Source organism: Pelobates fuscus, chromosome 2, assembly GCF_036172605.1.
Source record: "Pelobates fuscus isolate aPelFus1 chromosome 2, aPelFus1.pri, whole genome shotgun sequence".
Lineage (NCBI taxonomy): Eukaryota > Metazoa > Chordata > Amphibia > Anura > Pelobatidae > Pelobates > Pelobates fuscus.
Window position 1 is genome coordinate 277,882,967 of NC_086318.1, and position 13,762 is coordinate 277,896,728.

Sequence of the window (13,762 nt, forward strand, 5' to 3'; positions counted from 1 at the left end):
CGGCAACGCTCTGATTGGCCAGTTCTCAGTGAGACACATGGTCTGCAGCTCTGCGGAGCTCCAGACTGGAGTCTTTGATGGCTGGACGGGCAGACAGGAGGGGCCTTGCACCCGGCAGCATACTGAGCAAGCCGCCCGGCCCCCTCCTGGTGTCGACCTGACACAGTCTGTCCTTAGCCGGTTTAGGCGGCCGCGAAGCCAAAACCACCTAATTAGAGAGCCGACTCTGAGTCCACCTGTTAGCACAAGGCTGCTATAAAATGTCCTTGTCAGGGCTTCAGAAGGTGAGTGAGTGAGACTGCATTTCGCTCCACAAGAGCTTGCTGAGAATATTGTATACGGAAGAGAAAAAAAAGAAACATTTAAGTTTGACAAAGGTCTGTGCTTAATTTTCTGTGTTTTGTTTTGTTGGCAACAAGTAAGCTGCTCAACTATAGTTAGTAGCAAGTGTTAGTGCTCAGAAGAGCAAAGCTTTTAGTTTTTTTGTGAAGAAATATCACACTCCCCAGTGGTACACAAGTGGTTAAAAACACATCTGTCAGTTACATGTCTCCAGCGCCATTGTCTCTCGGTGCTGACTCAGTCTCTGCCTCCGCACCACCCTTCCGACTTCAGCTGACAGGGGGCACCTAATGCGCATGTGCGGCGAGTGCTGCATTAGCATTAGGAGCTCCCTCATAAGAAAGCATTGTATAATGCTTTCCTGTGGGGTTTTGGGTGACGCTGGATGTCCCCACCAAAAGTTGCCTGAACACCCGGTCGTCTGGCTGTCTGCTAGGCAGCCACTAGAAGTGGAGTTAAGCCTGGCAGGTTATTATTGCTGTTTAACAAAAACTGCAATAATTACCATTGCAGGATTAATGGACCTAGGACAATGAACCCAGACCACTTCGATAAGCTGAAGTAGTCTGGGTGCCTATAGTGTCCCTCTAAGACTGTGTGGTTATGTGGTCTCAGGTCACAATATATAATACCAAAAGAGGATATCACTCTCTGTTTTCTTACAAAAATAAAACATGTTCAATGTTTCAGATTGGATGAAAGATTTTACGGTAATCTGGAACGTTGAACATTGAGAAAATTTTAGTTCTATATATCTGCCTGTCTTTCTGTATATATATATATATATATATATATATATATATATATTGCCTTGCAAAAGTATTCAGCTCCCTTGACTTTTTACCTATTTTATTACATTTCATCCTTAATGTTTTATTAATCTGAATTTTATGAGATGGATCAGAACAAAATAGTCTAAGTTGGTGAAGTGAAATGAGAAAAATATATACATAAAACTATTTTTTATAAATAGAAAACAGAAAATTTGCATGTACGTATGTATTCACCACCTTTGTTATGAAGCCCATAAAAAGCTCTGGTGCAACCAGTTACCTTCAGAAGTCACTTAATTAGTGAAATGATGTTCACCTGTGTGCAATCTAAGTGTCACATGATCTGTCATTACATATACACACCTTTTTTGAAAGGCCCCAGAGGCTGCAACACCTAAGCAAGAGGCACCACTAACCAAACACTGCCATGAAGACCAAGGAACTCTCCAAACAAGTAAGGGACAATGTTGTTGAGAAGTACAAGTCAGGGTTAGGATATAAAAAAATATCCAAATATGTAATGATCCCCAGGAGCACCATCAAATCTATCATAACCAAATGGAAAGAACATGGCACAACAGCAAACCTGTCAAGAGACAGCCGCCCACCAAAACTCACGAACCGGGCAAGGAGGGCATTAATCTGAGAGGCAGCACAGAGACTTAAGGTAACTCTGGAGGAGCTGCAGAGTTCCACAGCAGAGACTGGAGTATCAATAAGCTGTACTCTCCATAGCGTTGGGCTTTATGGCAGAGTGGCCAGAAGAAAGCCAATACTTTCAGCAAAAAAACAAAATGGCACGTTTTGAGTTTGCGAAAAGGCATGTGGGAGGCTTCCAAAATGTATGGAGGAAGGTGCTCTGGTATGATGAGACTAAAATAGAATTTTCCGGCCATCAAAGAAAACGCTATGTCTGGCGCACACCCAACACATCACATGGCCCAAAGAACACCATCCCCACAGTGAAACATGGTGGTGGCAGCATCATGCTGTGGGGATGTTTTTCAGCAGCCAGGACTGGTAAACTGGTCAGAGTTGAGGGAAAGATGGATGGTGCTCAATACAGGGATATTCTTGAGCAAAACCTGTACCACTCTGTGCATGATTTGAGGCTAGAACAGAGGTTCACCTTCCAGCAAGGCAATGACCCCAAACACACTGCTAAAGCAGCACTTGAGTGGTTTAAGGGGAAACATGTAAATGTGTTGGAATGGCCTAATCAATGTGCAGACCTCAATCCAATAGAAAATTATATATGTGTATGTGTGTATATATATATATATATATATATATATATATATATATATACATATCACACACGCACACTACAGCATTTGGTAACACCTCATTAAAATGTTTGCATAGTAAAGTAAGTTATTAATCATTTAAAAAATATAAATGTTAATGACTCACTGGAGTTTGCTTGAAACTAGGCTATTTAAAGTAGTCTCTTTTAAGTAGGAATTAAAACAACAGGAGTTTGTTGGAGAACTGGTGGTCTGTGCAGGGATGTATTTACCACAAGGCATTTGCCTAGGGCGGCACTTTCAGGGGGGGCGCCAAAAAATGCTACCCAAGCTCCCAGACAAATGCCTTGTTTGCCTCGTGTTCTGGGGCTGTCCACCTTACTGTGAGTGAGTGAGTGTAGCTGTCAGTGTGTGTCTGTGAGTGAGAATGGGTGTGCCTGTGAGTGTGTGTCTGTGTGTGTATGTCATTTTATGTGTATCTGAGAGTGTGTGCCTGTCAGTGAGTGGATGTGTCAGTGTGTGTCTGTCAATGAAAATGTGTGTTGGTTAAACAGTGTGTGCCAATACTATATTTGTGTGCCAATGACTGTATCTTTCAGTGAGTGTATATCTGTGCATGTATCAATGAGGGCATGTGTCTGTCAGTCAAAAAAAATGGCCTTGACACGAATTGGGGAGCAAATTTAGATTTTGGGGGTGCCCGAATTTAGTCATGCCTAGGGCAGCAGAAATCCAAAATACACCACTGGGTCTGTGGTTGGTATTGGTTAATACCAAGTGAAAAAGCAGGTTTAATTTTTACTTATTTAAAAAAATTAAAAAATAAACTAAAACTTTTCCCCATCTTTTTATAGATATTTTTAATCTTTGTGGGTTTTATTTATAACTTGTCCCTTTTTTGATTTATATTTGTCTTTGCTGTTTTTAATGTAAAAACGTTTTTCCCTTTTTCTTTTTTATATATATATATATATATATATATTTATTTATTTGCTGTTTTTATTTAACCCCTTCCCGACCGGTGACGGAAATTTTCCGTCAACCTTGTCCTTCAGTTAAAATATATATATATATATACACATGCACTGTCTAGGTGTATTTTACTATTAATATATATTAATATCAAATTACACGTAGACTGATACTGATTAAATATATATAATTATTGTTAGATATATTTATATATAATATAAAAAAATGTAAATACGTAAAAAAATACGTAAAAAAAATAAAATAATAAATAATAAAATATATAGATGTGTGTTATTTTGTTCTAACTGTATTGTTATATTAATATATATATTTATATCAAAATACACGTAGAACAAAATAACATCTATATACATATATATCACTATATATATATATATATATGTATATATATATATATATAAATATTTTTAAAAATATATATATATTAATTCTACATATATATTTATGTAATATTTTTACATAATTAGGTATCTTAATTAATTACAATTAGTGGGACCTGCCTGACAACCCATGCCGAAAGTATAGGGAATTTAATTTGCTAGCACTATATGTAACCCTATAACTCTCCAAGACACCATAAAACCTGTACATGGGGGGAGACTTCGCTGAACACACATATGTTTCAAAACAGTAAAATGTATTACCACAATGATATCACCAGTAAAAGTGATGTGTTTTTTTTTTCACGCACAAACAGCAATTACACGGACGATATTATTGCTGTGATACTTTTTACTGTTTTGAAACACAATTATTTATTATTCCCAAAACACCATAAAACCTGTACATAGGGGGTACTGTTTTACACGTGAGACTTTGCTGAATACAAATATGTGTATTTTATTGCAGCAAAAGCAAACAGTATTATGACATTGACAGTTAAAATGTCATGTAGAACTAAAAAAATAAAAAAAACGTATTTCTCCCATTCTCATAGCTAAATATTTGATATTAAATGGAAGCCCTGTTCCCCCTCAATAAAATGATATATAATAAGGGTGGGTGCATTTAATATGAAAGAGGTGAATTACGGTTGGACAGACCTGTAGCGCAAATGCCAGGTTTTGTTTACGTTTTGTTTTGTTCACAACGTGTACATTTGGCTCAGTCCTTAACCCCTTAAGGACCAAACTTCTGGAATAAAAGGGAATCATGACATGTCACACATGTCATGTGTCCTTAAGGGGTTAAGGGGTTAAACCAAGAGGGTAAATATTGTTTTGCCCACTTGTGTTTTTCATAACTGGGTATGAGTGCTAGAAAGATTGTGAGTTTTACTCAGTGCACATCATACTGCATGTATGCATGATTGAATGAATCTGTCCAGGGTCCATACCTCTGTGGTGGGAGTGAGTGGCTTTTCTGGAAGCTCAGATTAGAGATCTGGAGAGGCAAATTGTAACACCGAGGGAGATTGACAATCTTGAGAGGAGTCTGCTGCTCACTGAGCAGAGTTTAGTGGGGACAGGTAGTGGAGAGGGAGGAGATAATACAGATGAGGAACAGGCACGTAGCTGGGTGACAGTGGGGCGAGGAAGCAGGGGGGAGGGAAGAGGAAAGGTTTAGCTAGTCCTGATCTTATGTAGCCTAACAGATTTGCCCGTTTGAGTGAAGATGTTGGGAGCATCAGCTCAGGAGTAGCTGTACTGCAGGAAGCTGTTCCTTCTAACAGCAGTGGGAACAGCCCCTCTAGTACGGGTGGGGTTGAGAGGGTAAGGAAGGCTAGACAGGTTGTGGTGGTAGGGGACTCTATTATTAAGAGAGTAGATAGGGTAATCTGCCGCTCTGATTGTCTCAACTGGACAGTTTGCTGTCCTCCGGGTGCTCGGTGCAAGGAAACGACCAGAGTTGGAGTGATTATAACTGGCCGTTCAGTAGATAAAGAAAGCAAATTCCCATACGAAATAACAGCTTCCCAAGTAGATTCTCTCAGTAAAGCAGACCGGTACCCAAACATCAGCGAAGTCTAGATGAAGGGTAACAGAACTGAAGTTTAATGATGCTATGCTGGCTTTTATGCAAGTCTCCATGCAATGGGACCTCCCGCAGGAACATAAATCATACAGAGAAACACTCCCAGTACAAACATATAACCCCCTCCTCTCTAAGTGGAGAAAATTAAGGCTGATAAAGTAATAACTTAATTATCTCCAGGCAGAAAAATCACAATTTTACCCATACTTTGAAATGCACCCTAAAACATAAGATATCCCCTGATAGCCCCTATCTGGGTGACTAACATATCCAAAAATCACCCAGATCAGTTCAGGGGTTTTTGAATTCCATGGAGGTCTTAGGTAACCTACTCTCCACAAGGCTCCTTCCCAAAACAGTTCCACAAGTTTTGGTGGTTTTGCTGGTCAAGTTCAAAAAGTCTAAAAAAGTGAATAAATCCACGAACGGTTCCCCCTGGCTCCTAGCAGCGATTGTTCCCCTCATTCTAATGAACAAAAGTACCGAACAGCGCTCTCCTAGCTGTTCAGGAAACGAAGAAGCAAGCGTTCGTACGTTGGGACCGGTGTTCGGGAAGTCGAGTGACTGATTTTCGTTCCAGACACTCGACTACCAAGTCCCGCTGCCTTTGTTCGCGCAAACAAGATGACCACACAGGGAGAGGGCTTAAATGATGGTTGGCCTTGAAGTTAACGAGCCAGGGGTGTGGCCTATGTTCGGTAGTTACAGCTACCGAATGAAATAAAGTAAAAGAAACAAAATAACTTTGTGATTTCATCACACTCGGGTCTGGCATGTTGCTGACAGAGTGGTGGGAATATTGGGAGGGGCTGGGGATGACCCAGCTGTCATGGTCCGTATTGGTACCAATGACAAAGTCAGGAAAATGAAAGGTCCTAAATAATGAATTCAGGGATCTAGGAAGTAAGCTATAGAAAATGACCTCCAAGGTAATATTTTCAGAAATATTACCTGTGCCGCACGCTACATCAGAAAGGCAGTGAGAGCTCAAAGTCTTGGTGCAGGAAAGAGGGTGTTTTTTTTTTTTTGTTTTTTTTTTTGAGCACTGGGCCAATTTTGCGCTTGGGTACAACCTGTATAGTCATGATGGATTGCACCTAAACGGAAGAGGGTCTGCTGTGCTGGGGATAGGATGGTTAGAAGTTTGGAGGAAATTTTAAACTAGTAGTAGGGGGGGAGGGTCAAAGCAATCTAGAAAATGGAGATAGAATAGAAAGGAGATGGGCTTTAGCTCATAATAAAGGGGGGATATGGGGGGGAGGGCAAAGCTCAGAACAGAGGAGGTATGTGATATTGATGAAAATTCACCAAAAGTACAAATGACTAATGACTCATGACAATATTAAATGTATGCCTACTAATGCACAGAGCTTATATAACAAAATGGGGGAACTAGAGGCAATAGCATACACTAAACAATATGATATATTAGGCATAACAGAAACATGGTGGGATGAGACACATGACTGGGCAGTTAACTTAAATGGGTACATGTTATTTAGGAAGGATAGGAAAAACAAGGAGGGTGGTGGGGTATGTTTGTATGTCATCTATGAGTTAAAGTCAAATCTTAGGCATGTGGAGTGTGACGAGGAAAATGTGGAAGCTTTATGGGTAGATATCTGCTTGGGGCAAACAAAGGGAAATTAATTATTGGTTGGGATATGTTTAAACCACCTAATTAATGAGGAAGAACAGCTGTTAGAGCAAATTGGGAAAGCCGCAAATCGGCGTAACACGTTAATTATTGGAGATTTTAATTGCCCGGACATAAATTGGGATACAGTGACCAGTACTTTAGCCAGGGGAATCAGGTTTTTGAATGTGCTAAATGACACCTTTATTTCACAACTGGTACAAGCACCAACTAGAATGGATGCTTGTATGGATCTCGTTATAACAAAGAATGTTAACCTTTTGACCAACATTCAAGTAGGGGAGCATTTGGGAAACAGTTGTCACCATATGGTAATTTTTTAAATAAACTCAAAAAAGCAAAAGCACGTGGGGTATCCTAAAACATATAATTTAAAAAAAAGCTAATTTCAATAAGATTAGGGCAGCTCTACAACATATCGACTGGCATAAACTCCTTAGTGAAAAAAACACTGAGGATAAATGGAATCTATTCAAACAAATATAAGAATGGTACCTTTCTCAGTATGTACCATTGGGTGATAAGTATAAAAGAAACACATTGTAGCCAATGTGACTTAGTAGAGAAGATTAAAAATAAGAAACGGGCATTGTGACAGCTACCCTGGTAGTGAGAGGGTATCAGCCGTTGGAGACATCCTTTTCCCTGACAAAGTGCTGTATAAAAGTAGAGCTGGTAAAATCCCACCCACAAGATCCAGGGTAGAGTCAGGTTCAGCTGTAGAAAAAGGCAAGGTAATAATCCAATACAATCCCCTTCCAAGAACGAGAAGGGTCAAGAAAAACTGAGTGCTGGAACACCCAGACTGGTTTTTATTACAGTTGAGTACAAACAGAACACACCCAGGGGTACATACATGGTACAACCCCCACGTCTCCTCCCCTCAGATAAACATGTAACACAATTAAAAACATACACAATTTTACTCAAGTTCTGGATGTACCCCGAAAACAGCGGGTACACCTTTAAATCCAGCACCGCTTGATAGCTCTCATTCAGGGGAACAACATATTGAAATTCCAGCTCATTCGGTTGAGGGGTTCGGGAGTTATGGGTCTTTGAAGTTTTGACTGACCGCACAGATTCTCTAGCCGAAAAGAGTTCCATAAGTTTGGCCCTGCGGTCGGTCCCTGTTCGTGCATTAAAACCCCACAAACTCTTTGCCATCCATAGTATTCCTGGTGTTCGCTGGAATCTCTATGTAAGCTTAAGTATAACTACCGAATGGCCGGTTGTTCGGTAGTTCCAGCACGAAGTTATGGACTCATGGAGGTCTCAGCGGTGTTCGCCTGTTTGCGTATCCGTTCTTAGTTCCATGCGTTCACGGGCAAACACCGCTGTTCGTGCGTAAGATGGCCGCGAACACGTGTAAAGGCCCAAAATGAAGGCCATCTATTCAGAGCACAAAGAATTCGTGTGAAATCACACGAACGGCTGCAACAATGCTGGGAGGTAAAATATCACTTAACTGTTCCCCTGGGTGGTCCGATGTTCAGTAGTTTAGGCTGCATTCTCCGGTAATGGCATTTCTCATGAAATAGGTATTCGGATAAATCCACACATTATAAGTCCAGGCATAAAGCATAGTTCTGTTACAGGCATTTAAAACATTTAAATCAGACAAATCAGAGGCATCCTATATAAGATATAAGGAAGCCAATAATGCTTGCAAAAAGGCAATTAATGTGGCTAAACTAGAAAATAAGAAATTGATAGCCAAAGAATGCAAAACCAACCCGAAATTTTTTTTCAAGTACATCAATTCTAAAAATAAAATAAAAATGAAAGTGTAGGTACACTGGTAACAGAGATGGGTCTGTTAGTTAATGAAGACCAGGAAAAGGCAAATGTTAAATAACTATTTTTCTTCAGTATATATTAATGAGGATCCTATGGCAAGCGATATGCAAATGATTGCTGCAAAAAACTTGCAGATAACTTGTGATTGGATAATTCGAGACAAGGTGCTACAGCTGTTATAGAAAATTAATGTAAATAAAGCTCCGGGGCCTGACGGTATTCACCCACGAGTACTTAAGGAGCTAAGTAGGGAAATAAGTGAAGCACTGTATTTAATTTTTCAAGATTCTTTTGTTTCAGGTATTGTACCAGAGGATTGGAGGAAGGCAGATGTTGTTCCTATATTTCAAAAAAGGTTTAAAAATCCTTGCCTGGAAATTATAGACCTGTGAGCTTAACTTCTGTGACTGGGGAAATATTTGAAGGGCTATTAATGGATAATATTCAGGAAATCATTTGGAAGAACTTTGTTATTAGCAATAATCAGCATGGTTTTATGAAACATAGGTCATGTCAAACTAACCTAATTGCATTCTATGAAGAAGTAAGTAGAAGTATAGATCAGGGTGTAACGGATCACCTGGCACCCCGACTGGGTACCTCTGTTGAAGGATGCTCCTAGCGCTTCCTGAGGGCTCCAAGCACTCCAGCAGACACCATAACCACCGCAGACCCCACAAACCGCCGCAGCTTGGTTGGGGTCTCGCCGTCTCCTTCCCACCCTGGACCTCTGACAAGGCTCCAGGTTCCAGTGGGTAAACCTCTCTACCAAGAGAGGGAAGCAGGAACAAGCTCTTACAAGAGCTTAGAAGTGATTATCCAAGGGAGCATGCAGAGCATAGCAATCCCTTGTAGTGATATAGCAATTCCCCCAATAAGAGACAGAACACTAGATTGAGGGTGAAGAAGAACTGTATTACTTGGCACCAAAGGTTTTCCACACATAGTACCACCCACAGGGTTTTTCAGAACAACCAATAAACACATTACAACACATACAATGCAAGTACAGCAGCCAATCAGACACAATGGGACAAAAGAAACACACCCATCATATTCCTCCCCTCTGCTTAGGAGATAATTGAGTCAATTACTGTCTCTAGTCAATTATACATACAATATTATATATAAGTATATATTACTTATATTATTTTAACCAGTATAACTTGGGGACAAACATATCCAAAATTCACTTGAATAGGTTCAGGGGTTTAAAAGTTAGGTTGAAGTACTTTATCACTTGCAAGCAATGCTTTTCCTGCCCAAACCAGTTCCCACTGGTCTGGAAGTGTCCCAGGGACAACGCCCTGCTGGAGAACAATGGAGCTGAGGGAGGGGAAGAGCCACACCTTCCCAGTATTTCAAAGGGGAAGAAAAAGTGTCCAAAAAGTTTCAATATGTTCATACACTGTTTTTAAAGGGCCAGCACCGTATAATAAAACTCCCTAAGCCCAAATGCTGGTTTAAATGGGTACAATCTCCCAGGGACCATAGTCATGAGGAAGGAGGCTGGCAATTGGGCTTCTCCATAAGCCAAGGACACAGGGCAATTTGTCACATAAAATCCCAGTTACAAACGGCAGTTTGTAACACAGGGTGTTGCAGTGGATGTGATCTACTTGGATTTTGCCAAGGCATTTGATACGATTCCTCACAATTTGGGACTGCTTCTTTTTAACATATGTATAAATGATCTTGAAATGCTCATTGAAAGCCATGTTTCGGTGTTGCAGATGACACAAAACTCTGTAAAGTAGTAAAATGTGAGCAGGATATTGCTTTGCTGCAGAGGGATTTAGATAGATTGGGCACTAAAATGGCAGATGATAGTTTAACGTAGAGAAATGCAAAGTTTGCACTTCAGGGTCAAGCATGCACAAGCAACTTACACCCTAAATGGTAGTGAATTAGGGATAACCACATACAAGAAGGATTTGGGAATTGTTATAGACAACAAATTAGGCAGCAATATGCAATGTCAATCTGCAGTTGCTAAGGCCAGTAAGGTGCATGACTAGTCATGCATGACTAGTGTCATAAATTCTCGGGATGAAAATATAATTTTACCTGTTTATAAATTGCTGGTAAGACCACACCTTGAATATGCTGTGCAATTGTGGGCACCTGTTTTTAAGAAGGATATCATGGCACTAGAAAAAATGCAGAGACGAGCTACAAAAATTGATAAATGGAATGGAGCATTTTAGTTACGAAGAAAGGTTAAAAAATGTAAATCTCTTTAGTTTGGAAAAATGGCGCCTCAGAGAGGATATGATAACATTATACAAATATATTAGGGGCCAGTAGAAACCATTATCTGGAAATCTATTCATAAACAGTGCTATACATTGGACACAAGGTCACACATTTAGGCTGGAAGAAAGGAGATTTCATCTAAGGCAAAGAAAAGGTTTTTTTACAGTAAGAGTAATAAGGATATGGAATTCTCTGCCTGAAGAGGTGGTTTTATTTGAGTCCATACAGATGTTTTAACTGAAATTGGATAAATACTTGCAAAAACATAACATACAGGGATATAATTTCTAATTAGTGGGGTAATAGCTGCTTGATCCAAGGAGAAATCTGACTGCTATTTTGGGGTCAAGAAGGATTTTTTTACTTGTTTGTTGCATATTTGGAGGTGCTACAGACTAGGTTTTGCCTTCTTTTGGATCAACAGCAAAAACATGTGAGGAAGGCTGAATTTGATGGACGCAAGTCTCTTTTCAGCTATGCAACTATGTAATAGTTTATTTTTATCAATTGGCAAACATGATAATAACTAGTGAATAAGAATGTGGACAAATGCCAAGAGGTAAAAGATGAGCTAGAAAGTATGTGGAATGTGAAGGCAGCAGTAGTCCGAGTGGTGACAGGAGCACTCAGGGCTCCACATTTGGAGAATTGCTTTGATAGATTCTAGGCGGGACATCTGAGATCTCTGTCCAAGAGAGTACATTTCTAGGAACAGCCAAGCAATACAGAACCCTTATACTCCCAGGAAGAGAATGACAAATATAAGAAAAAAATACGAGGAGTGGGAAATGTGTTATGTGTTATGTATGTATGCATATTGAAGTGGAGACACTTAGAGGAGCCATAAATTATGTAGTGAAACCAGTTTTCATCTGTTCTCAGAGAAATAAAGCTTGCGGTGAAGATGATTCCTTACACTTTGTAATCTTATACACATTCAGCTATGTAAATTACGTATTTGTTTACATGTATAATACCAGGCTGTTAATATGATTATAATATGAGTCTAATCTGATCTCTTTAAGATTTACGTCCATTTAAAGGAAGGAGGTGGCATGGATGGCCTTGATACCTTGAAGAATAAACCACAGCTACATAGCATGGTAGCCAAAAACCTGTGTCAAAATTCAGCTGGGAAAAAACACATTATTTTTACAGGGCCAAGCATCACAAGCTTGACTCTCTTTGAAGAATTTGAAAAACAAGGTTTGTATAAAAAAAAGAAAAGAAAAAAGCTACTGAAACATTCACAACACCAGACCCTAATATATAAAGTGGCATGTTTTCAATTCTCGATTTCCATGGGAGTACATGGAAATAGCACAGCCAACACCAAACATAAAAAAGTGCAAGATAGTCTCTTCCACAAAAAATAAAATGTATGATGTATTTTTTTATCCTTTGAAATAAAGTGACATTTGATGAATAAGGTTACCTAAACATTGATAACAAACTAAGAAAGGGACACTCACATATCCAGATGGCCCTTACTTACAGCAAAACTCAACGTTTTGGTATTTCCTGTTGGGTCTACCATTACTTCAAACAGCTCACCGGTATATTCAAGCAAGTTTAAAGTAATGTGCCGGTACAGGTATCCTACATCTAAATGAAGCAACTGCACTGAATGTCCATGAAAACAAGTATTGTACTACATGTTTTTAAAAACAGACAAAAGGGGAATAGACAACAAAGTTTCATCTGTTTTTAAAGCACACAATAATGGGAACACACATCTTAACTTTTAAATCAATAGCACCGTCACACAACACCCTCAGTCACAAATGAACACATTGGGGTTATAAAATTAAAAAAAAAAACACTTGTGACCAAAAAAAACTCAAAATATAAAACACAAGTTTTATTATTAATAATTGGTTACCTAAGGATAACAAATCAAAACTGTTCTGTTGCAGAAAGGAAAATATAGAATAATATCTCACAGATCCAACAACACTATACCAGTCATAGATAAGATATTGAGCATTTATCTTCAACATTAGAAGAATGATTCACCTATGTAACAATTAAAATAGATATATTGATGTAATTATGTCAGAAATCATCAAAATAGTAGGCAATTTACAGCAACAGTAAGAGGCATACGGAAATTGGCTATTAAGAATAAAAGCAGAGTATACATAAATTAACCACTAATTAAAATATAAGCATAAAAAAAAAAAAATCAGTATTCAAACAATGGCAGCCAAAGCATAAGGAACTTACATAAAAGTAGACTCGCTGATCAGCTGAATTTCGTATCTCCAAAACACTTGACGGACATAAAACCTAGCAAACTACTAGCATGATGACCAAACATGTTCTGATGGTTTGGGATTCTAGGTTGCATTTCTGGTACCAGAAAAGAGAGATGGAAGGAAGAGGAAGCTGAAACTTTTTTTTTCTTCTTTTCTTAAGGGAAGGCAAATGAGCATCTTAGTTTGACATGATATATAAGAGGTCTGCATAGTGGTGTGGGTGCATCTCCTTCCAGTCACATGGTGGGGAAAAAAAGGATGATTGAAGGCTAAGGGAAAAACTAAAAAATTGTGACTTCAGCTATTGAGAGAGACAGTCAAGCAGGCAGGGAATGTTTTACCCTTGCTATTACAGTGTGGAAGTGGGAGATAGTCATTGAACCTAGTGTGAGAATGGTTATGTTAGGTTAATGCGAATCCTAACTCCTGCCAGTGGCACAATGTCACGTGAACAAACTCTGA

General features: G+C 39.2%; 1 protein-coding gene across 1 annotated transcript in view; it reads left to right on the forward strand.

Annotated features, from left to right (window-relative positions):
• The window catches only part of PGBD5 (piggyBac transposable element derived 5), a 483,316-nt gene that overhangs the window by 372,103 nt on the left and 97,451 nt on the right, over positions 1-13,762 (forward strand). Inside the window, exon 4 of the mRNA XM_063443400.1 lies at positions 12,068-12,248. Within this exon, the coding sequence (XP_063299470.1) occupies positions 12,068-12,248 (181 nt within the window). The remainder of the gene's footprint in view (positions 1-12,067; positions 12,249-13,762) is intronic.